We start from the raw sequence: 26186 nt of genomic DNA, 5'->3' as shown, positions 1-26186 counted from the left end.
ACTATTGAATACAACTCACGATTTGTTTTCTTTTGCGGCTAAAGACTTGTCCTTTGACGTCATTTTTTGGTCAGTTTCAGGCTATAAGTTAACGATGGCTACGGATTGACGCTATAGAAACAGGGATAAACTCCCGCCGAATGGAATTGACGGACTGACTCACGAGGGGATTTGAGCACGCAACGTTCGTTGTTTATCATAATGTTTTGTTATTTCTGTGTGCATTGCATTTTACGATATAAGCAGCTGATTGACTAACATGTGTAACAATTATATCTGATGAACCGACTATTAGTAGATGTAATTACAGTTTATGACCTTATATTGGATCTTCGGGCCAAGGAATTAGCCTGGCCTTGACGAATTCAATCCCTCGAGGGGGAGGGGACATACACTCCTCTAAACTAGGTGAGAAGTTTCCATGCGTCTCCACCAGTAAGAGGAGACACAGGGTGGTAGCGAATCGGCTTTGGTCGAGGACCTGCCTCACGGCAAAATCGCTTCATCAGTGGAGACTTTCCGCCTGTCTAACATGTGCCCGGTGTGGACATGAACCCGAAACTGCAGAGCATCTAGTGGAACAGTGTGTTGTGACGAGATTTCCAGGTGGGTTTGCGACAGTGCACGAGTGGCTATATCCGAGGTTGAGAAACATTCAATATTATGGGTCAAAAGTAATTTATATTATTCCAGATAGACAATATCCAATAAAATCATCAGTAGGGTTAATACAATAAGTAAGTCGAGAATAGAAGTCGATTTCAATTTAATTTAAAGTGTCAATAGGAAAAGACATTACCTTGTTGCGTATTTCTCTCCCCTTTGTTTTGATTACTTGAGTGACGTAACAAATTATGGTGACCCAATTCAATACAAGTTCAGGTCTGTGCGAGGTGAAGGTTAGAGGTCAATATGCATCATTTTTTATTGTTTTATTTACTGAGACGAAGCGTAGAGGGGTGATATAATGTTTAATGTTGTAACATTTGCCAAAAATATAATATTTTTCAGACATTATTATATAAAATCGAAATACAACCGTAGTTCTTAATGATAAAATCATAATAGACATTATTACTTCCTTCAAAAATTACCAATTTGCCTTGAAACATTAAAATAGTAATTTAACTTTAACCCCCTCCTTACCACTCACAGGAAAATCGTCACATTCGTTACGATGCAGTCAACTTTTTTCTCAATCTAATTTCAATTGTACATCATAATATTTGAACAAAAATGCTTGCTATACTTAAAGTATATTAACACCGTGTTGACAAACGCGTTTGGCAGAAAAAAATATGTATAGCAAGAACTAACAGATTTTATGTTTAAGTGAAATAAATCTATTTTTGTAAAGTTGGGGGTGAAGTTTTGGGGACAATCCTGAAAATGGCCGGATAGGAGAGAGTTTAATTTCATTGAATACTAGCTCTGGAACCAGATCTTAGTTTTCAAGATGATTTATTGATCGATAATTCTAAAAAATTGCGGCTATGTGGTCTAGTGGTATGACACTCGCTTTCGGATCGGAAGGTCCTGGGTTCGAGCCTCGCTAGTTGAGTCCTTGGAAAAGGCCTTTACTCACATTCTCTCACAGTACTCAGGTGTAAAATGAGTACCTAGACGTTAACAGCGTTGTCTTTGTCCGAAAAATTGTAATATCGCCTGACAGGCGCCATGTCCCGTCCTACATGTTGAATGTTTCTGTTGACCAGGGATCCCTTGTAAAGCGCTTTGAGCATATTTTAGTTGATATTGCGCTATATAAAAGCTCAATTTTTTTTCTTTGAGTAATTCTTCGTTTAGAACCAACAATTTGTAATATTACTTTAGCTTAAAGGAAAACATGAGCTTTTATATAGCGCAATATCCACTAAAAGTGCTCAAAGCGCTGTACAAGGGGCCCCTGACCAACAGCAACACGTAACATGTATAACGAGACATGACACCTGTTAGGCGATATTACAATCTTTTTCGGACAAAGACAACGCTCTTAACGGCCAGGTACTCATTTTACACCTGACTATGGTGAGAGAATGTGAGCAAAGAATCTTTTCCAAGGACTCAACTATGCGTCGAGCGAGGTTGGAACCCAGGACCTTACGATTCAAAAGCGAATGTCATACCACAAGATCACATAGCCGAACAAATATCACATTTTCGTAGGTTTTTGACCAATCGACTCCAAACGGTAAAATCTCGGGATACCCTCCTGGACACTGACTCTTTGCCCATTAATATAAATAATAACTAAAGTCATTTTCTAAATCATTTTGATAGAAATAAATAATGCAATTTCTTGCAGTGAATAAAATAGAACATGATAATGAAAAATTAACAAACCAAAAAAAAATTAGATAAACAAAAAAAAAATCCGAAGAAAAAAAACACAAATAAAAACCAAACCAAGAAAACTAAAAGTATTTCTTTATATTTTGATAAGGAATAATAGCGTGATGTAAAAATACTGGTTCCAATCTCCTTGGAAGTGTAAAACCGGTCCTCCAGAGGACATGTTAAATATCTTGTCCTAACTGATCTTCTGGTTCCAGAGTTTTGGCATCTTATGTTCTAACCTATATAAATGTGACCCACCGTATCAAAGCGGTATTATGTCGGGATCCACTCGATAAAGGGAAATTGAATTACATGGCCACAAATATTCAACTTGGGTTTAATTTATGTACGTTATGCTGGAGTATAAAGACTATTTCTTGCATTGCCAAAACTTCTAAGCTCCAATTTCTCATCATTCTATCTCTAAATTCACACTTCGGGGTCTGAATATTCCCGACATAATACCGTTTTGAGACGGAGGGTCACAAATGAGGTCGTCAATAAAGATCACCAGTCCTCGATCTTTATCACAGCGTATTTTAAAAATCTGACTATAGTTTTGCCACATTAGAAGTCGATATGTAACATTTTCATTTTTGCTGCTTCGACGACTGGTTACACACTTTCAATGAGTTTTGAACAGGAACAGAGGAAGGTGTAACGTCACGATTTCTGCTTCTCATTCTAAATTGACTTCCCGTGGATGAATCGATCTTGTCATAATACCACTTTGAGATGTCGTCTCACACAATATAAGATTCTTTCATTACCTTTTTAATTTTTTTATTAAACGAGTTATTTTTTATCGTACCAAATAACACTACGAGCTTGCGTTATTCCAAGATAAAACTATAACGGTAACCTTGACCTCATCATAAATTGTCACGTCACTTAAATTATGAAAACAAAGGGGAGTAATACACAACATTGTGATGCTTTCTTTGTTGTTGACACTTTAAATTAACCGAAAATCTAATTCTAATCTCGACTTACTTAAAAATAATATTTAGTATCCTGATATTTCGTATTTACTGACATTAACAATGATTTCAGAGAAAATTGTGCAACTCGGGTTTTATAATACAATTGTTTTAATATAATATTAAATATTTCGTGACCTTCGATATATTCTTCTCAAGGTCGGGCATTATCTTGATACAAAAATCCAATAAAAGGTCAAGACTGGTTAAAAATCAAAACAACAACAAACACAAATAGTTAAATTCAGTCTGTACTTCATATTATCACCCGATAATGAATTGAAATAGGAACTGATAGAAACATCTGTTTTTTTTTGTTCACATTTTTTTCATAGCTTTCAATTTTTATTCAATCTTTTTGTGATGAAAATTTCAGGAAGGTTGAATACGGCTATACAAATTAGTCGCACTTTTTGTAATAATGTAGATGTGTGATTGGGGCGATATTCCGATGCCAAAAGTTGGAAGTAAAATATATGATAAAGATCTGAACAAGTGTGTATGAAAGGTGCCAGACAAAACAAGAATGAAACATACAATAAAGAAATAATATCCCGAAAAAATCAGTTGAACTCGACTGAAGATCGAACCTGAGACCTTCTGATTAACGTTTAATGGTAGCACGTCTAATCGGTTATCAGGAGGTCTGAGGTTCGATCCCCTGTCGAGGTCGACTGAATTCTTTGGATGTTTCTTTTTTCTTGTAATTTTTTTTCTTGTTTCGTCTGGTACCTTTCATATACACTTGTTCAGCTCTTTATCTTACATTAGTGTCTGTTACTTAATTTATTAATTATATATTTTCATTAAATCAAAAACGCGTCAAATTTTGTTCCGCATTTGACAAAAATGCGATTGTATTTATAGAGCTTAAATGATAGAGTTTTTATATAGAGCAATATCCACTAAATGAGCTCAAAGCGCTTTACGAGGGGTCACTGACCAACAGCAACACGTACATTGTAGAACGAGACATGACGCCTGTCAGGCGATATTACAATTTTTCCGGACAGAGACAACACTGTTAATCATTTTACACCTGAGTACGGTGAGAGAATGTGAGTAAAGAGCCTTTTCCAACTCAGGACCTTCCGATCCGAAAGCGAGCGTCATACCACTTGACCACATAGCCGCATTTATTGTATTTTTATGCTTTAAACATCAACCTGAAATTTTCAGCATGAAAAAAATGTGAACTATGCAAAAAAGAAATGAAATAAAATAAGATAAAAGACGTTTCTATCATTTCTACAATTTAGGATATTGCAATTATTTGTCAAGTAATTTTTTAAGAATCAAACAAAAACCCCGAATATTTGTTTTTATTATTGTCGTTGTATTCTACAAGTCGATATCTGTTTTCAATAAACTTTACATAATTATGCGCTCTTGTTTGACTTTATTGTGTGCAATATCAATTTTTGTATACATTGGACTGGAGATAATTACTAAATCTTCTATCACTTGTATCTGTTTTCCGAGTTGCTTTCTGTCTTTGTCTTAGAACGGGATTACTTAGTTTTGTCCTAGCCCTGGTCGGAGTCCCTGGCTGGGAGTGAAACAGTCAAATGTATAGTGTTAATTTTGTGAGATGATATTTTTTCCTTGTAAATCTATCTCTCTCTTTCTCTTATGTACTGCTTTATTTTTTACTTTTAAAAATATGGATGGTTTGTAAACATTTGAGTGTATTCCTCTTTGTTGGGACCTGTGCTCGTGTCTGGGTGGGGTCCTCGACCTCCCAAAAAGGGCAGGGACATAGATGCCGTGTCTTCTATCCCCCTATATCTCTTTTTCAATCGCATTCTGTCTTTGTCCTGGAATGAGATTATTTTGTTTTGTCATGACCCTAACCAGAGTTCTTGGCAGGGAGGAAAACAGTCAAATCTGTAGTTACTGTTTTGGGAGATGAAATAAGTCCATTGAAAATCATTTCTCTGTTATGTACTGTTATATATTTTTATCTTTAACATGAGATTTGTAAACATTTGAATGTATTCCTCTTAGTGGGATCGTGTGCTGGTTTATAGGTGAAACTTAAAGGTGATCTCAAACTAAATACACTGATATTGTGATCTTGGAATCTACATCTGTTCCCTGTTTGCACCATACCCTTTGTCTCACTGTTTCTTCAAGCCCTTTTAATTATACTTCTATAATGTATTTGCTATTCAATTTTCTTCCTTTTGTATTGGTGTTGATATCACCTAAATGTGTTGCAAGGGACAGAAAACCCTTAAAAGTAAACAAATCAGAAAAAAATCTGATAGAGGATCTCAAACTAAGTACACTGATAGTGCAATTTTGAAACCTACATCTGCTTCCAATTTGAACCCTCCCCTTTGACTTGCTTTTCATTGAGTGGTTTTAATTGTAAATACATGACTTATTGATTATCCCTTATTTTTCCTTTTACTAGTCCTGAAGTAACTTATATGTGTCACAAGCGCCGTAAAACCATTTAATACGATAAATTTACAATAAATTACTTGAAAATCACGAATCGAGAAATCTATTAAAAATCGAGCTGGTGCGGTTTGCTCTTATCTTGGTATAACATTCTATTTAAAAACAGAGCTGGTGCGGTTTGCTCTTATCGTGGTATAACATTCGACTCCTAATCCGAAGTTCCTGATGTGGTTCGAAATAAGAGGCGAACAGTTGGAGCTTAATAAGAGTTGATATGTTTCTTCCAAATTAATCTTAGAATTCAGAGCACTCCAAGAACTATTTTTTTAGCTTAAGTGTCGCTCTGTAAATCAGTTAGAGCACGTTTGGTGGATATTAAGCTATATAACTGCTTCTCTTTTGGTTTATCTTATCGAAAAGTTCACAATCTATAACAACTTGTAACAACGCGATGGCGAAGTGAGATTATTCTATACTTGCTTATCTTGGACTTTTGGTTAATAATCGTGACATCTGGAGAAGAAAACGACAACATTGATGAGCACAATGATGATAATAATGATGATGATGATGATGATGATGATGATGATGATGATGATGATGATGATGATGATGATGATGATGATGATGATGATGACGACGTTGAAAATAATGATGCTAGTTTGATGATTATGATGGTGATGATGATAGTGGTGAAGTTGGTAGTGGTATTTAGTTATGATAATAATTGTGTTGTTATTGTTGTTTTTTATTTTAAATTTTGGGATGATAGCGATAGTGATAACTATTAGTAGCTCTAAACGTGTATAAAAATAGTTTTGAAAAAACGACGCCAGTCCAGTTGTTGGGAAAATGGCATATGCGCGATGAAGAAAGATCTTGTCTTTGCTTTCATCTTTTAATTGCTAATTCTTATCTTTACTTCACGTTTATTGGCCATTGTGAGGAGCTGTTTACGACGTTCAGATCATCCTATAATTAAAATAGTTAGCAAGCTTTGGCTACAAAGGCAGCATAATTTCACCTTATTTTGAATTGTGAGGAATCATTGTAGACTTGTAGAACTGAAGGCTGCAACACGATTCCTGTGAATTAAGATTCTCCACAAATGTGGGTCCAAGTAATATTTATGTTTCTGGCTCTCTGTGGGAAAGGTATGTTTGAAATCGTAAACGTTTGTATTGACTATCACGTATTGATAGGTCCATTAACTCACTCAACCCTAACAACGACTATATCCGTAGTTCACCCGGGTTGCTTTTACCCCATTTTTATTTATTTTGATTTATTTCATTTTTATGAGATAAATTATATGCGTAGTATCAAAGCTAATGTTTATAGTTTTTACATGTTAATGATAGTTGAATAAAACAATATATGCAAATGCTCATTTTTAATACTTTTTCTTCCAATGTTGAAAAGTAGCAAAATTCCCTAGGATTGAGTTAGTAAACTAATTATAATTATGGGCTTTTTTCCATTGTTGGACAATATAATATTGCTTTTGTTTGAGGGTATTTTCAATCATATTCATACTGTTCTGGAGCAACATATGTGTGCTGTGGGAAAGGGTTAGAATATGGCTTTGTATCCCAATCATAATACCCTCCTGTGACATATTTTCTTTTCTAATTGAAACAAAATTCAGGATACAGAAATCAAAGATATTGGTCAAAAATGTTCAGCATTACCGATGTGTCCATATTTCGAAATTGGTAGTATATGTATATATATATATATATATATATATGTCGGTTTCCAATCATTTGGATATATTATATGATCTTAAGTTGTTTGGAAGTTGAATGCGTATACTGGGACTGAGCAAAGTAGTAGTAGTAGTAGTAGTAGTAGTAGTAGTAGTAGTAGTAGTAGTAGTAGTAGTAGTAGTAGTAGTAGTAGTAGTCGTAGTAGTAGTAGTAGTAGTAGTAGTAGTAGTAGTAGCAGCAGTAGTAGTAGTAGTAGTAGTAGTAGTAGTAGTAGTATTAGTAGTAGTAGTAGTAGTAGTAGTAGTAGTAGTAGTAGTAGTAGTAGTAGTAGTAGTAGTTGGGATCCTTCAGTCTCAAGAAACTATGGTTTGCGCCCTGTATGACTGCCTTTGGTCTCATCAGTTTTGTTGAGAGTAGCGACGGGTGTGACTCAGAAGTCAGATCCTTGCATGACAGTCTCTACAGCAGTTGCTGCAAACGTGGTTTGACTAGCAGGTGCTTGGAGTTTGGATTTGCTGCACTTTTTTCCCCATTGCTCTGCTCTCCACAAACTTCTTAATTCTCTTCTCCTCAAATCTCTTCAATCCGTCCCTCACCCATATCTCTAGCCGTTGCATTCGTCGATATCAATTCCCACGTATTTTAGTTGATGCCTGTCAGTTTCATGTCTTGTTTGCAGACATCATAGAAGCGCAAAGCTGGACGGTCGGTCTAATATATATATATATATATATATATATATATATATATATATATAATATATATATATATAATCTATCTAACTATCCGTGTATCTATCTATCTATCTATCTATCTATCTATCTATCTATCTATCTATCTATCTATCTATCTATCTATCTATCTATCTATCTAAATATTCATCTCTCCATCTTGCATTGTACATACACATACACACACACAGGCAGACACACACACACACACACACACACACACACCGCTCTTATTTCAGTTTTTATCTCTTTACCATTTAAGAAAATGTATTGCCATTTTTAGGCATGTAGTTCTATTTTTGCCAGAAAACACAATCTAGATCAATCTTGCATCGATTTGTACATATATGCAATTTAACATGTATACGCAGTTATGGATCTCGTTTAACATTGTGTAATTGACAACAATGAACCTATCATAAATAATTATATATTCAGACCGGCAAAAAATGTATTTGTCTCTTCGTATACTTTAAAAATGACATTATACTAATGCAACGTGGTTTTATATAAAATGGTATGTTATCTAAAATTATATTTTCATTCTCTCAATTTCATGTAAACAGTATCATCCCGTGACATCAAAATTGATGAATGTCCCGCTGTACTTGAACGGAACCAGTACCTGACAGTATTCAGGGATATGTGCTACGTTTTCCATCTCAATGAACGACGAGACTTTCCCCATGCCCAGGAAAGATGCCAAGAACATAATGGAAACCTGGTGTCGATACAACATTACCGCGTAAATGAATATCTTTTTGAAAGATTGAATTCCCGTTATCATTATAAACACGATGTTTGGATTGGTTTATCTGACCAAGAAGAAGAAGGAACTTATAGGTGGCAAAATGGTCAACGTGCTAAATATGATAATTTTGGGAGCCGTGTTGGAACAAATACTGGGTCATTAGACTTTTCGTATATAAATGAGGATTGCGTGGTGCTGAACTACAAAGACGGAAAATGGATTGACAGAGTCTGTAGAGACGACCAATTTTTTAAGCATAGGTACGCTTTCATATGCGAATATTTACCAACAACCTATTTCAATGAAACAACGGTCAAAGAAGAATATTGTCCATCAATATTACCACGTGACAAATATTTGAGGGCATATGACAACAATAAATGTTACTACTTTTATGTACATCAAAAGTTAGATTTCAAAGAGGCCAATGCTTATTGTAGAAAACAAGGAGGAGAATTAATCTCCATCCACTCAGATAAGTTCAATACTGATATTAATCACGCGCTATGGATTGACTACGTCCATCACAAACCTGTTTGGATCGGGTTGCATGACCTATCAGGGAACAGAACTCTTTCCTGGACCAATGGGTCTCCTCTGACGTTCCATTACTACGCCAACTACTACGATGCCATCGCCTTCTATAATACCTGCTGGGTTACGGAGCCTTTGTCTGATAAGTGGTTTCCCCGAGCTTGTGAAGCCACTGCGAAAACGAGTGAACGCAGAGGGTTTATTTGTGAATACCACCAGCAACGGAATAATACAAAAATGTGACCTACCGTCACTTAAGTTGTCGGAATAAATTAGACTCTAGAGAGTAAATTTCGAAGTAATTTATCCAATGAAAAAACAGTATCAATTCTCCATGAAAATGAAAGAACTTAACACACAGTGTCATCGCACAGGATGAAAACAGAAAATAACGATAACGCGGTGTCCCAAGCAATCAGGGAACCAATGGTCACGTCATTGGAAAACTAGGCAAAAAATTAGATGTCTCTATAATTTCTGGGTATTTTTTCAAAGATATTTCAATTCTTTTTCAGGAAATAAAAAAAATAAACAAAAACCCTGTCTATTTTTTGTTTTGTTTTTTAAAATATTATTATTGCCGTTGCATTCTAGAAGTTCATGTAATATCTCAATAAAATTTACATAATTGTGCGTTCCTTTTTGATTATCATGTGTGCAGTATCATTTAAAAACAATACAGACTCTCGTAGTGGCCGTGAAGTGCTTACTGTGTGTTCTAACCCTATATATGTTTTCCAAGTTTTTTTATGAACTTGTCTTGGAATGGGATCACTTAGTTTTGTCCCTATTTTTTGCTGGAGTCCCTGCCTAGGAGGGAAACAGTGAAATGTATACTTATAGATATGGGAAATGATATTTTGTCTTCTAAATTACCTCTGTGTTATGTACAACTTTTTTTTTTTGCTTTACCTATATGATGGTTTCTAAATATTTGAGTGTATACATCTTTATGGGACCATTACCTGTTTCTGAATGAGACGTTTAGGTGATATGAAACTAAGTACACTGATAGTGTACTCTTGGAATCTACACTTGCTTCCTTTTTGAGCACTTCCCTTTGTCTTACTTTTTCCAATATGATTTTAATTGTAAATTAAATCAATAATTGTTTTGACTAGAACATATTCTTTTTTATTACTAGCACTGAAATGACCTAAATGTGTCGAAAGCCACACGATAATCCTTACTAATCTGTAACCATTTTTTATGAAGTGAGTATCACGAATAGTAAAATCAAATTAAAAACAAAATAATCTAGGGCAGCTTAGTCAGCTAGTGGTATGGCACTAGCCGCTAGATTGGACGGTCCCGGTTTCCAGTTCTTCTCTAAGCAGCGCATAGTTGAGTCATTGGAAAAGACTAATTACTAACACTCCTGTACTGAAATCAGGTATATAATATATACCTAGCTATTAACAGTGTTGTCTCTGTCGGAAAATCATATTGCATTATCGGCCAACAGGTGTCATTTCATGTCCAAAAATGACGTGATGATGTTGGCCGAGGAACCCTTATCAAGCGTTTTGAGTAGGTTGGGTGGACAGTCCCCTGTATAAAAGCTCACCTTTTATTATATTTTATCGTTTTGTTTGTTTCGACAAAATAATTGACCCCCAATTTCCTCACCTGGACAATATGTTTGATTCCTGTTGACATCAGACATCTTGTTTGATGAGTTATCTATATTCCTTCGTGGAAATCCTACGGACGATATCGTGTGATGTTGTGGCGAAGGGCATACTATTTTCAAAAATTATATTGTTCCATAAAGCCTCGTTAAATTTTCCCAACAAGCAGATAATTACTGGCAACTCTAAAACTTAGAAAACTTGTATATATTGATATCTGAGTGATATGCTGACCTTCATGATTAAATTAAAGTAAATTCTATTGAATGTTGACTGAAAAGTTATTTAGAATATCTGCTAAGGCGTAATGACCGGTCCTCAATTTGACCTTGTTCTCCAATTGATCGTTACTTTGACGTGGTTAGAGAGCTTGCGTGTTCAATGATCCGAAGAGCTATGTCGGCTGGAGATTTATCTCCTGAAAGGGTCACCAATGCCGAACAGTTTAACGGTGAGAAGCCATAATAAATGAATCAAATTGGAATATAGCTTATAAGACAACCGCAGAGTTAAAACCCATCAGAGCCCATGACGTGAGTGGAAATGTATTGGTCTGACTTATAATTATTTTAGAACATTAATCGAATTAGAACAACCTATGTTCTGACTTCAGATAGATAGAGCTCGTAAGCGAGGAGTCGCAATCAATCTAGGACAAGGTCACTCCATTATTAAACAAAGGGTTGAAAGGACTAATAGTTCGAGAGAGCAGCCGTCATAAGAGAAGGACACTCCAGAATAAAAACAAAGGCGGCCCTGACTCTTTAGATCGGGAGAGCATAAAAGCCTAGGAGTGAATCTACAACATTAATCCTGGTTCTCCAAGTCTGAGGGTTTGAATTTGAGAATTTGGGAGACTTAAATGCAAAGTGGGACCAGACAACACAGACAGAGAACTCATCATCGGAAAAAATGAAGTAGTAGAAGCAAATGAATATAGTAATCGCTTCATGGAATTTTGTGCGTTCAACAACTTGATAATAGAACAAACCATATTTCCACATAAGACGATTCATAAGACCATATAGAAATTGCCTTACAGATAGACCGTGAACCAGATATACCATTTTACTATCCACAGAACGTGGAGGAGAAGCTTACAGGATGTGTGAGTAAGACGCGGGGCTGAGGCGACATCAGGCAGACCACCAACTAGTAGTAGCAATACATCAAATCAAATTGCTTAGAAGGACAGAGCGGAGAGACCATAACACAAGTTTAATGTACAAACTCTGATAGGGGCAGAGAAACAAAAAGAGTTTAGAATAATGAAATTGAGGAACAAATTCAATATGTTTCCATCTGTACAAAAGGAGACAGTTGATGAAAGCTTACAAAATCTGTAAGATCTATGGAAAATAACATTCAAATCTATTCTGGGGGAAAAGACGAAAAAGAAAAAAAAAACCCAGAAAAAACTGGGAAACCACAGACACAAGAAAGCTAATAGAGCAGAGGAAAATGTTGAAAGACCAATTGAACAAAACACAAGTTGAAAAAGACAAGATAGAAATCTAAACAATTTACTGGGATAAAAACAGGCAAGTTAAAAATAGCGCAAGGTATTACAAAAGCAATTTTATTGATAAGCTGACCCTAGAAGCAGAAACTGCAGAAGCAAAAAGGAAAATGAAAGGGCTCTATGATATCACCAGATCCTGCAAGCAACATCACCAGGCAGGCTTTGGACCGGAACCCAAAAGAGGAGGGTTGGTCGAAGAAGCATTGAGACTGAGTTGAAGGCAGCCTGACAAACCTGGTCCCGGATAGAGAAGACCTCTAAAAGCGAGTCAGATGGAAGTTTACTGTTACGGCCCCCATGTATTCAAAAATGTATCAAAGGCTTAAGTCAAGTCAATTTGATCTTGATCTTGTTCTTGTTCCAAGATTTATATTCGCGGCACCTGCAGACTATTTTACAGAACAATTTTATTGTTGATTGCTCAAAAGTTTTGTCTCGATCTAAGTCAATGTACACAATACATCAGTATACTAAATTTAACAAGAGATCAGTTTCTGTTTGCAATTACCTATCTATATTCCTATATAGCCTATATTTTTCCCGAAATATAATGTGGGTACTTTCCTAGTTGCTAATTCGAAAATGTGATCTGTTGATTGGGTCTTCAAGTCACGATCTGTTAGGCGCACAGTTGACTCCTTGAAAAATAAAACGCAATTTACTCACATTCTTTCACTGTCGTCTAGTTCAACGTCTTTATCTGCAAAAGACAAAATACCTAATATACTATACAAATCCGTGTTGACTTTCTACATTATTGTTCCATTGAGTTAAAATATATATGTATAATAGTTGATCAAATTTCTTGTTGTTGGTAATATCTAGGATATCTGGTGGGAGAGCGGTCCATTCCTTGATGGGTCTTTGGCAGAATCTGTTTTATATGCATTGGTTCTGTATGTTGGAGGTGTGAACTGTACTGGATATATAGGGTTATTTTGTAAAATATTGTGGTAGAGTTACTGCTGTTAATTTGGAATGTGCTACTTTGTGGAGAATGTGGAGGCGTTTTTCTTTTTGCCTTCTTTCCAATCTTTTTCACTGGAAAAAAATCCAGGGCCTCGGTAACGCACCCTGATTCGCTAAAGTGACATAACTCTAAGCTGCCCATTGAACTTGTTCGATTTTCATGAAGCTGCCTTGCTGTCAAGGATCCCAAACTTTGCACGCGTATTCTTAAACGGATCTGACTGACGCATTGTATGCCTGTCGTTTTACCTTTGGGTGAGGGGGGGGGGGCACTTGTATAGGTTCCGCCTCTGGAAGCCAGGGTACGATTTTATTTTAACTCAATAATATTATGTTGGCCCCATTTCAATAATTTGTTTAGTCGGATTCACAGGTAGGGTATTGTGTCCAAGTTATTTGATAACTTGTTGCTTATTTGATAGTCATAGTTAATAATTTGCTGGGGTTTTCTGTTTGTTATGGACATTACAAAGCAATTTTTCGGGGTGGAATTTTATCTGCCAGGCTTGTGCAAATGATAGAATTGAGCCAAGATCATACGTTAATATTTACGGGTTTCAATGACTCGGAATAAGAGGCGAAAGCTTCGGGCGCTTAATAAGAGTTTCTATGTTGTTTTCCTAAGTCGTCAATACAAGTTAGAATGCAGAAAGGTCCAAGCACTGGTACTACATCTTAAGTGTCACTTTGTAAAGCACTTAGAGCACGTTTATACAAAAACTCTATAATTTATCTTATCAAGAAGTTCAAAATCTGTAACAACTTGCAAAGACGTCAATGGTGAAATGACCTTATTATATACTTGATTATCTTGAACTAGTGTTTAAAAATGATGGCAAAATCTGAAGAAGACGATGACAAAATTGGTGACCACGATGAGCACGACGATGGTGATGATTATGATGATGATGATGATGATGAAGATGATGATGATGATGATGAAGATTATTCCGATGACGATGATGATGATGATGATGATGATTATGATGATGATGATGATGTCGACGATGATGATGATGATGAGTATATTATTATTATTATTATTATTATTATTATTATTATTATTATTATTATTATTATTATTATTATTATTATTATTATTATTATTATTATTATTATTATTATTATTATTATTATTATTATCATTATTATTATTATCATTATTATTATTATTTTTATTATTCACATTATTAATTATTATTATTATTATTACTATTATTATTATTATTATTATTATTATTATTATTATTATTATTATTATTATTATTATTATTATTATTATTATTATTATTATTATTATTATTATTATTATTATTATCATTATTATTATTGAGTTTTTTGTTGGTATATTTTTACTTATTGGGATGATAGCGATAGTACTGAAACTGCAATTATCTCTAAACCTATATAATAATGGTTTTGAATTTAAAAAAAAATATCACCAGTTGTTGGGAAATGGCATATGCTCGATAAAGAAAGATCTAGTTTTTGCTATCATAATTTTAATTCTTATCCTCCCTTAAATTTCATTGGTCCGTGGTAATTGTGATGAACTGTTTACGACTTTCTGATCATTTTATCATTAAAAAAATTACAAGCTCTGGATACCCAGACATCATCATTTATCTTATTTTCAATTGTGAGAGTCTCACTAATGCTACATACTTTTGCAGTGTAGTCTTGGAGAACTGAAGGTTGCAACACGATTATTGTAACTTAAGATTTTCCACAAATGTGGGTTCAAGTAATAATTCTGTCTCTGGCTCTCTGTGGGAAAGGTATGTTTGAAATCGTAAACTTTTGTATTGAGATGCACGTATTGGTAAGTCCATTAAATAATTATAATTATGGACTTTTTTTCATTGTTGTGTTGGACAATTTTATATTGCGTTTGTTTGATAGTATGTCCGATACAATTCACACTGTTGCAGTTTCAGCTCTGAGGAAAGATGCAACATACGTGTGATGTGGGTTGGTGTTAGAATATGGGTCTGCTTCCCAATCATTATGCTACCTTGTGACAGAAATCTTTTCTAATTGAAAAGTAAAATCAGTAAACAGAATTTAAAAAGAGTGATCAAAACTTTCCACCATTACCGCCATGTCCATTTGTCAATATTGGTATTATACTATATACTTGTTTGCCAATTTTTTTTTCTTGTCTTAATATATTTGGAAGATGAATGTGTACACGGGGACTGATTCTTGTGCAAAGATCTTGATAGATTTAGCAGAGATTGCATCCTGTCTTGAGGCATTACTATCTTTCGACTTCTCAAATATTTCTTTTGTAGACAGGGATGGACAAAATACTTTCACTGCGGCATAATATGAAAGCTATTTTAGTTTATTTAGATCAGTATAATTAGTCCAATTAATGAGGCAAATAAACTTCTTGGTATAATTTACAAATGTTAAAACAATGTTGAAAGTTATAGAGGAGTTACATTATGAAACTAAATTGGTCTTACAGGACTTAAGTATGCAAATTGCATATGGCAAGTATTTATAAGACAGTCGGACGCTATTGAAAATGTACAAAGGAGAGTTATCAAGTTGATTCCTTGCTTACCAAATTATTCATATGGAAAACGATGAAAAAGACTGAAACCACTTTCACCGAAATTAAAGATCTCGTTAATTTATTGAAACCTAATAAGCTACATAGAACTACCAAAATTTGAGTCAATATGACTTCCCATATCTGAAATCTAGATTTTATACTTCAAGTTGTCATGCCAAAAGGCTGTGACGTTGTACGTTTGTAGAACTTGTACTTCAAGTACCATGTGTAGTCAAAGAAAATGGCAGCCCAAAATAGTGATGCACGCCTCTCATCCTGTGATGATCAGGTTGTCATCAACTCTACAACTCTTTCCGGCAAGTCTGCCGTGAAAAGACACAAATATCTTTTTGTACCTTTTGAATACTATGCTCCATCAATTCAAACTGTTAGATAAGGAGTAAGGAAAATTGAAGATGGGAGATCCAGTATGGCGAAGACAAGTACAGAGAAAATAATGAACATCGTAATTTTCGGAATTCGTGACATTATACAAAACTGACCTGTATCACATAATCAAACTGTAAACGGAAATTATTACAGATTTGTTCTTCAAGACAAACTGAGACCAGTTAAAAGGAAAAAGACCCACTTTGCTTGATCAAGACGTTAGTATTAATCATTATTTTGAATTATTTTTTTAAAGTCAAGAGTTGTGAAGGAGATTTTTGAGGGCTATTTGTGGACGTTGTTGGAACACCCGCCTGATATACCTGATTTTTGAGGGCTATTTGTGGACGTTGTTGGAACACCCGCCTTATATACCTGATTTTTGAGGGCTATATGTGGACGTTGTTGGAACACCCGTCTTATATACCTGATTTTTGAGGGCTATTTGTGGACGTTGTTGGAACACCCGCCTTATATACCTGATTTTTGAGGGCTATTTGTGGACGTTGTTGGAACACCCGCCTTATATACCTGATTTTTGAGGGCTATTTGTGGACGTTGTTGGAACACGTGCCTTATATACCTGATTTTTGAGGGCTATTTGTGGACGTTGTTGTATCACCCGCCTTATATACCTGATTTTTGAGGGCTATTTTTGGACGTTGTTGGAACACCCGCCTTATATACCTGATTTTTGAGGGCTATTTGTGGACGTTGTTGGATCACGCGCCTTATATACCTGATTTTTGAGGGCTATTTGTGGACGTTGTTGGATCACCCGCGTTATATACCTGATTTTTGAGGGCTATTTGTGGGCGTTGTTGGATCACGCGCCTTATATACCTGATTTTTGAGGGCTATTTGTGGACGTTGTTGGAACACCGGCCTTATATACCTGATTTTTGAGGGCTATTTGTGGACGTTGTTGGAACACCCGCCTTATATACCTGATTTTTGAGGGCTAATTGTGGACGTAGTTGGAACACCCGCCTTATATACCTGATTTTTGAGGGCTATTTGTGGACGTTGTTGGAACACCCGCCTTATATACCTGATTTTTGAGGGCTATTTGTGGACGTTGTTGGAACACGTGCCTTATATACCTGATTTTTGAGGGCTATTTGTGGACGTTGTTGGAACACCGGCCTTATATACCTGATTTTTGAGGGCTATTTGTGGACGTTGTTGGAACACCCGCCTTATATACCTGATTTTTGAGGGCTATTTGTGGACGTTGTTGGAACACCGGCCTTATATACTTGATTTTTGAGGGCTATTTGTGGACGTTGTTGGAACACCCGCCTTATATACCTGATTTTTGAGGGCTATTTGTGGACGTTGTTGGAACACCCGCCTTATATACCTGATTTTTGAGGGCTATTTGTGGACGTTGTTGGAACACCCGCCTTATATACCTGATTTTTAGGGCTATTTGTGGACGTTGTTGGAACACCCGCCTTATATGCCTGATTTTTGAGGGCTATTTGTGGACGTTGTTGGAACACCCGCCTTATATACCTGATTTTGCCCTATGCAAATTGAATATCTTCCCTTAGGTGCGGCTATGTGGTCTAGTGGTATGACTCTCGCTTTCGGATCGGAAGGTCCTGGGTTCGATCCTCGCGCTCGGTGCATAGTTGAGTCCTTGGAAAAGGCTCTTTACTCACTTTTTCTCACCGTACTCAGGTGTACAATGAGTATCTGGCCGTTAACAGCGCGGTTTTGTCCGAAAAATTGTAATATCACCGAACAGGCGTTATGTTCCGTCCTACATGTTAAATGTTGCTGTTGACCAGGGACACCTTGTAAAGTGCTTTGAGCACATTTAGTGGATATTGCTCTATATAAAGCTCAATTTTTATTTTTTTTTAAACTTCTGTTAGAGGAAGAAAAAAAATGATGCGAGGTATCAGATTCAAGGCCCGATGATTAATAAAAACGTGGCCTGGACAATCAACCACAGGTCACACTGTTTGACTGTTAGGTACACCAAACACAGAGACGCGAGGAACTGTGCGGTTCTTACGTTGAATAGGGAGTTAAATAGAATTTCTTTTTATTCCAAATGCAAGGTTGTACAAATTAATTTGAGAGTACAGCGCGACAGGGAAAATTAATTATGAAACATTCCTCGTACATATTTTATGAAGGTCTGACATCTGACCGACTCATAACGCAAAACAATACACAAATATTTAGAGTGGCAACCTCTATCTATCTATCTATCTATCTATCTATCTATCTATCTATCTATCTATCTATCTATCTATCTATCTATCTATCTATCGCTCTCCCCTTGCACACACACACACACACACACACACACCGTTGTTATTTACGTATTTTTTTTCTCCTTATGATTAATGCAAATTATTACCCGTTTTAGGCATGTAGTCCTATTTTGTCCCAGAAAACGTTCACTCCATCCAAGTCAATCTAGTATCGATTTGTACTTATATGCAATCTGACATCCGAAAGCTATGCGCCTAGGTTAACATTGTGCAATTGACAATCAAACATGGGTAAATTTGCATGTCTCTTAGTATACTTTAAAAATGAAGTTATACTAAGGCAACGCGATTCTTTATAAAATGATATGTTATCTAAAATAGAATTTTCATTCTCTCCATTTCATGTTCACAGTATCATCCCGTGACATCAAAATTGATGAATGTCCCGCTGTACTTGAACGGAACCAGTACCTGACAGTTTTCGGAGATACGTGCTACGTTTTCCATGTTAATGAACGACGAGAATTTCAAATTGCTCAGGAAATATGCGAAGAAAAGAAGGGAACCCTGGTGTGGGTCAAAAATAGAGAGTTGAACGAATTCCTTTGGAAAAAATTGAATTCCACGTATCATTATAAACATAATGTTTGGATAGGTTTAAATGACAGATCTATTGAAGGACGCTATGTGTGGATGCGTAATCCTGTAATGAGCTGGAATAATTTCGCGGACGGTGCTGGACCAAATGCACATATCTTTGACATCTCGAATCAATATCAGGATTGCGTGGTGATGAACTACAAAGACGGGAAATGGCTGGACAGAGCCTGTAAAGACAACCTGTTGGGTCAACATAGGAAAGCTTTCATTTGCGAACATAATATAAAACCATTCATAGAAAAAGATTTCATAAAATATTGTCCATCGATATTGACTCGTGACGAATATTTGAGGGCATATGACTCCAAGACTTGTTACTACTTTTATATACATCAAAGGTTAGATTTCAAGGAGGCCAATGCTTATTGTAGAAGGGAAGGGGGAGAATTAGTTTCCATCCATTCAAACAGGATGGATTATAATCTTTGGCTTGCAATAACAATAACATACACTTATAGGCATGATGTTTGGATCGGATTGTACGACACATCAGGGAACAGAACATATTCGTGGACCGATGGGACTCCTATGACGTACAAGAACTTCATCAACGAGTACTATTCCATCGCCTTCAGTAGCTGCTGGGTCATGAGACCCAAACTTAGGGGATGGGCTGCCCGATCTTGTAATGCAACTGTGAGAACGAGTGAACGAAGAGGCTTCATTTGTCAATACAAACTTGCATCACCAACAACGGAATAATACATATTTGGGACCCGCCGTCACATGACAGTATTTGTCCGAATGAATTAGAGTCCGAATATTAAATCGAGAAGTATTTTACGATAATTATGGCGTTTGAGCGTCTTTTAAAAATTAGATGCCAGAACCGGTACTTATTCATCACTATAATGATTGAAATTAACAATAATTTTCATCGTGGAGGAAGGAAACAGAAAATAACAATATCGCGGTGTCAGAGACAACCCCTGATACAGTTGACACGACATTGGAAATCTATGGAAAAAATTAGATGTTTCTATCATTTCTAGAGTTTATGCTATATCAATTCTTTATCAAGTAAAAAAAAAAATAGGAAAAAAACCCGGTATATTATTTGTTTTTGTTTTTTTCAATTCCTTTGTATTCTAAATATTCATTCAGTTTTTTCAACAAACAAAAAAATACTTAGTAGTTCGACCCGGTTTCATATATTTGTTTTTCAAAATTGATCTCCTGTCGTGGGCGGGAGGCATTTCTGTGTTTTATATCCTGCACGTGTCTTTTGAGTTCCTATCTGTCCGTTTCTTGGAATCTGGTTACTTAGTTTTATCCATAACCTTTGCCGGAGTCCCTGACTGGGAGGGAAACCGTCAAAAGTATAGTTATAGATTTCGGAGATCCTTGCAAATTATCTATCCCGTTATATACTGCTTTAAAAAAAACAACTTTAAATATATGATTGTTTGTGAACATTTGAGTGCATACATCTTTGTTGTGACGTGTGCTTGTGATAGGATGAGACTTTTAGGTGATATCAAACAAAGTACACTAATCATTATTATAGTGCACTTGGGCTTGGAAATTGCATTCTGGCCGTCTTGTTACCAGATTTATATGCGCGCACCTCGATACGAATACTATTTTACAGGTACATGTTTGTTTAGTTGATTGCTAAAGTTTTGTCTCAAGACTTGCAGATAAAGACCCGGCATTTGCCACGTGTATTCCAACTGGATCGGACTAAAGCATTGTATGCCCATGCTTTCATCTTTGGGGGGGGGGGGTGTAAGAGAGTAAGATTATGCAAGAAATTTACGCAGGACTTTTGATAAAAACATGATCATAAAACACGGTAGATATTAGAAAGAACCATGGGGGTAACTGCAGGAGATTGCATTTATTCTCGGTTGTGTCCACAAAACACGGTCGTCGCAACTCAGGGGATACGTATAAAACTTAGCGGATACGTTAAAAAACTCAGCGGATACCAGTAACAGATTGATGCTATTTTTGTTGTTATACATAAAATGCGGTCATTCATCAAAGTACTTTTATGTCATAAGAGGCGGGTTGTGAAAGTAATATTCGAGAAAATTCTTGTTGCTTTTAACATACAAGTTGTGCATGATTCGCTATTACTTGAAAGAGGCAGGTTTTGAATATTAATTTGTGATGTCAAAAGTCAGTAGGAGTGGCCAAAAAGCATTGTGGGGTAGTTTACGATAGGGTTTCTATTCTTGATCTTCTGCTCTGAGGGTTCCAGTCTAATATTTCTTTGTTATAGTGGAGTCATTCTTTCTAAGCGTGTGTCCAATCCACCTCCATCGTTTTCTTCCTATTTCCTCTCCCACTGGTTTCTGCTGTGTTGTTTTCCCTACTTCTTCATTGTTTATTCTATCCATCCATTTTGCCACAATATTATCACCATGTTGGTCCCATGTCAGAGATTCGTTTAGTTGGATTCCCAACTGGGGTATTATGCTTAATAACTAACCGCTTATTTGATAGTCAAAATTAATAATTTGCTTTATTTTGTTCATTAATTTGTTAAAAAATGAGTTTTATATCGGGCAATATTCACTAAACGTGATCAAAGCGCTTTACAAAGGGTCTCTGACCAACAGCAACACGTAACATAAAGAACGAAACGTGACGCCTGTTCGACAATAATATAATTTGTTTAGACAGTGACAACACTGTTAATGGCCACGTACTCATTTTACACCTGAGTACGGTGAGAGAACCTGAGTAGAGAGTCTGTTCAAAGGACCCAACTATGCGCCGAGCGAGGCTCGAACCCAGTAACTTCCGATCCGAACGCGAGTGTCATACCTTAAGACCACAAAGACGCACGTTACTACTTGTTATTGACGTGACAAAGCATTTCTCGGGGATGAATTCCATAATAATAATAATAATAATAATAATGCTGAAAACTTATATAGCGCTATAACTCCGAGACACCAGACTCTAAGCGCTTAAATTACAATATACTTTGGCTGAAACATACTCACTCACACACACAAGCACATACACACACCTACACACAAACACATACACACACACAAACACAACACACAACACAAACCAAAACTATCTTGCTTCTCATACCATCTACTAAAATCGAAACAAATATGTTTTAAGCGAACGTTTAAAAATAGACAAAGATTCTTTTTCACGAATGCTCTGCGGTAAGGCGTTCCAAATAGAGGGTCCGAAATGAGAAAAGGATCTCATTCCAGCATTTTTCCGAATTCGAGGGACAACTAGTTTTGTGGAATCACTGGCCGAACGTAAGGGGCGGGGTTTTGAATATCTTTCAATTAGTTCTGAAAGGTAGGAAGGGGCAGTACCTTCAAGACAACGATACACTAAAACACAAGCTTTGAATTTAATTCTTTTCTCAACAGGCAGCCAATGCAGGTCATGAAGTAGAGGTCCGGCAGAGTCGCACCTACGCTTCATAAATACTAGTCTGGCAGCGCTGTTTTGGACAATCTGAAGACGTTTCAGATTGTATTGCGAAACGCCAAACAACAGAGCATTACAATAATCCAATTTCGATAGTACGAGGGACACAACCAGGTGCTTGGTCACATCCTCAGATATGAACCGTCTAATGGAAGCAATCTTTTTTAGTTGGAAAAAGAGAGATCTAACCAAATTATTAACCTGATGCTCCATCGACAGTCCAGAGTCTAAGAATGTGCCAAGGTTTTTCACTTTGTCAACAATTTGAATAGAGGCATCCCCCAACTTCAAATCTGTTTCACTTTTCCACTTCCTGTTCCCCACATACAGCACCTCCGTCTTATCATCATTCAGTTTCAGTCTGTTCTCATTCATCCATTTCTTAACACTTTGGATACAATTTTTACTATTGGCTGATACTTCTTGTAAATTTCTCATATTGGAAACGCAGTACAATTGCGTATCATCAGCGTATTGATGGTAAGACAGACAAAAACTTCTGATGATTTTAGACAGAGGGCCGACGAACAAAACAAAAAGAACGGGTCCAAGTACTGAACCCTGGGGAACCCCACAATCAAGAAAGATTTCCTCCGATCTATATTCATCCACCGTAATAATCTGTTTACGATTAAACAAATATGACCTAAACCAATCAAGCGCTGCACCAGACACGCCATAAGTAATTTCAAGACGTTTGAGAAGAAGATTGTGATCAATAGTATCAAAAGCAGACGATAGGTCAAGCAAATTCAGCAAAGAACATGAACCATTGTCTATAACAGAGAGGAGATCATTAACAACCCTAACAAGTGCGGTTTCCGTCGAATGATGTTGCCTATAAGCAGACTGAAAACTCCATCTGCAAGGTTTGTGCACAGGGTGACTATGTGGTCCAGTGGTAGGACACTCGCTTTCGGATCGGAAGGTTTTGGGTTCGAGACTCGTGCTCAGCGCATAGTTGAGTCATTGGAAAAGACTCTTTACTCACATTATCTCACCGTACTCAGGTGTAACATGAGTACCTGACCGTTAACAGCGAGGTCTTTGTCCGAAAAATTGTAATATCGCCTAACAGGCGTCATGTTCCGTCCTAAATGTTAAATGTTGCTGTTGACCAGGGACCTCTTGTAAAGCGCTTTCAGCACATTCAGTGGATATTACGCTATATAAAACTCAATTATAGAAGTTAGTCGATATCATTCTGTGATATTTCTCCGAATAGTTTGATCTTGGAAAGAGTTGCTACGTTTTTTACTAACGGATGTTAGAAATCAGGCGTGTCTGATTGACCGAATGTAAAACCGTGTTAAGCATAGGACCCCTCAACCCCAGTAATTTGTGACCCACCGTCTCAAAACGGTATTATGTCGGAACGAACCAGAAGCTTAAAAGCCGAATTAAATGTTAAACTGGTTAAAAATATAAATCGTTGGCATTAGCACCCTAAAATATGGTATCCATTCTCCTCAATATAACATACTAACTCAACACAAGTCTGATATTTCTGGCTATAAATTCAATTTTTAACATCTTAACCAACCCGACTTAATACCGTTTTGAGGCGAAGGGTTACATTTAAACAAAATTGAGATTTTAATACAGCGCAATATCCATTAAAGGTGCGCAAATCGCTTTACAAGGGGTCTTTGGCCAACATCAACAACCAACATTTACTACGGGACATGGGGACATGACGACTGTTAAAGACAACGCTGTTAACGGCCAGGTACTCATTTTACACCTGATTACAGTGAGATAATATGAGAAACGAGCCTTGTCCAAGACCTCAACTATGCACTGAGCAAGGCTCGAACCCAGGACCTTCAGATCCGAAAGTGAGTATCATACCACTAAGCCAGAAATCAGCACACAAGTTTAAAGTGTACAGAGGAATGTTTAAATGCAGTGCATAAGTTTTATTTGATTTTGTCGGAATGCGCAGAGAACTCAGATCTATAATTTTCTTTTTCTTCTGGATACACTTGTATGCTCGTCGGAGAATTATTTCATAAAGGCGTCCGCCATTGTTCCTATAGTTTAGAACTAGTTACTAACATACTATGCGTCATTACAAGGGAAGTGACGTCATGACTTTTGTCAGATAAAGAGAAAATCTGCCGCGTTGATTGGTATAGCCCAGTCGTGTGTCAGATCATTTGTGTCAGTCTTGATTACATCACCGACATCATCGATGTTCCATGTCGGACACGACGTTGGCGATCATGGTTCGTCAACTCTCTCTCTCTCTCTCTCTCTCTCTCTCTCTCTCTCTCTCTCTCTCTCTCTCTCTCTCTCTCTCTCTCTCTCTCTCTTTCTCTCTCTCTCTCTCATCTGCGAGATTCGCATATTGGTTTATGAGGCTTCCTGTACGTACGCTGCGATATTTCCAAGCCAACTTGTCCTTCTTCGTCCTCGACCACGCTTGCCTTCTATCTTTCCCTCTGCAATGGTCTTCTGTAGTGAGTCGTGCTTTCTGATGTGGCCGAAATATCGGGTTATCCTCTTTTTTTATTTTTTTTTTATTTTATCATCACGAAAATTAGACACGTCCACACACTACCACTATCAGTAACAACACAAACATACACACACACACACACACAAACACAAATAAATAAACACACACACACACACACACTTACACACTTACACATCCTGCTTTCAATGATTACAATCAATGAGTGCATTTAAGGTCAAATACTATCTTTACCAGTGTATCATTATGGTAATCTTTAATCAATAGATTTATGGCATTACTATTAATATTAAGGGCATTCAAGGGATTTTATCCAATTTTGCCCTTTACCATAATATACCATATCTTATTACAACCTGAATTCGATTCAATAGTCTGATGTCACGTCGCCCAGCAACAGCGGCCATATTGGTTCTAAACAAAGAAAATCATTACTGTTTATTCTTCATGCTGGCTAGAACTTTTCATTCCCTTTTCATATGCCTTGGGATCAGAATGTGTAAAAGTCAAAACATGATCAAATTTATGGGGGTTTTTTTTCCCTCTGGAAACGCTTTTATGCTCCATGGAAAAATATTTCATACGGGCGCCGGCCATTGTTCCTATAGTTTATAGCCAGTGTTACTAAGTTACCACGCGTCATAAGGAAGGAAGTGACGTTACGACTGTTGAAGAGTATTGAAATTGTTGTCAAAGCTCACGAAATTAGTCACTGTGTCACTATCACTGAAAAACTGAAAGGGAGAGGTATCACGTTCTAATTCTATTTTTGTAATATTATCGTTTTTATTTCTTTTTGCCTGTCGGGTATGAATAAATATATTTAGATGAACAATCATAGTTTTCTTTTCCCGCATCTCCGTTGGCGCCAAATCC

General features: G+C 36.5%; 2 protein-coding genes across 2 annotated transcripts; both read left to right on the top strand.

The window, feature by feature from the left end:
• The first annotated feature begins 6667 nt into the window (after positions 1–6667).
• LOC144960504 (C-type mannose receptor 2-like) lies at positions 6668–9989 on the top strand. The gene is made up of 2 exons (XM_078893670.1): positions 6668–6880; positions 8733–9989. The coding sequence occupies exons 1-2, from the start codon at positions 6835–6837 to the stop codon at positions 9692–9694; spliced, it is 1008 nt and encodes a 335-aa protein (XP_078749796.1). The 5' UTR covers positions 6668–6834; the 3' UTR covers positions 9695–9989.
• A 5120-nt stretch (positions 9990–15109) lies between these two features.
• LOC144960535 (macrophage mannose receptor 1-like) lies at positions 15110–20461 on the top strand. Its single transcript, XM_078893727.1, has 2 exons — positions 15110–15351; positions 19170–20461. The coding sequence occupies exons 1-2, from the start codon at positions 15306–15308 to the stop codon at positions 20117–20119; spliced, it is 996 nt and encodes a 331-aa protein (XP_078749853.1). The 5' UTR covers positions 15110–15305; the 3' UTR covers positions 20120–20461.
• The last annotated feature ends 5725 nt before the right edge of the window (positions 20462–26186 follow it).

The sequence above is a fragment of the Berghia stephanieae genome, chromosome 15 (genome assembly GCF_034508935.2).
Source record: "Berghia stephanieae isolate SIO BIC M18660-M18661 chromosome 15, UCSD_Bste_1.3, whole genome shotgun sequence".
Classification (NCBI taxonomy): Eukaryota; Metazoa; Mollusca; class Gastropoda; order Nudibranchia; family Aeolidiidae; genus Berghia; species Berghia stephanieae.
Note: the sequence above shows the minus strand (reverse complement) of the source record. Positions and strands in the feature narration are given on the sequence as shown.

Bases quoted from the DNA above. Each gene is read 5' to 3' on its own strand.
- LOC144960504 (XM_078893670.1), top strand. From the start codon at position 6,835: ATGTGGGTCCAAGTAATATTTATGTTTCTGGCTCTCTGTGGGAAAG. The intron at 6,881-8,732 runs GTATGTTTGAAA...TCATGTAAACAG, and splicing joins TCTGGCTCTCTGTGGGAAAG to TATCATCCCGTGACATCAAA.
- LOC144960535 (XM_078893727.1), top strand. From the start codon at position 15,306: ATGTGGGTTCAAGTAATAATTCTGTCTCTGGCTCTCTGTGGGAAAG. The intron at 15,352-19,169 runs GTATGTTTGAAA...TCATGTTCACAG, and splicing joins TCTGGCTCTCTGTGGGAAAG to TATCATCCCGTGACATCAAA.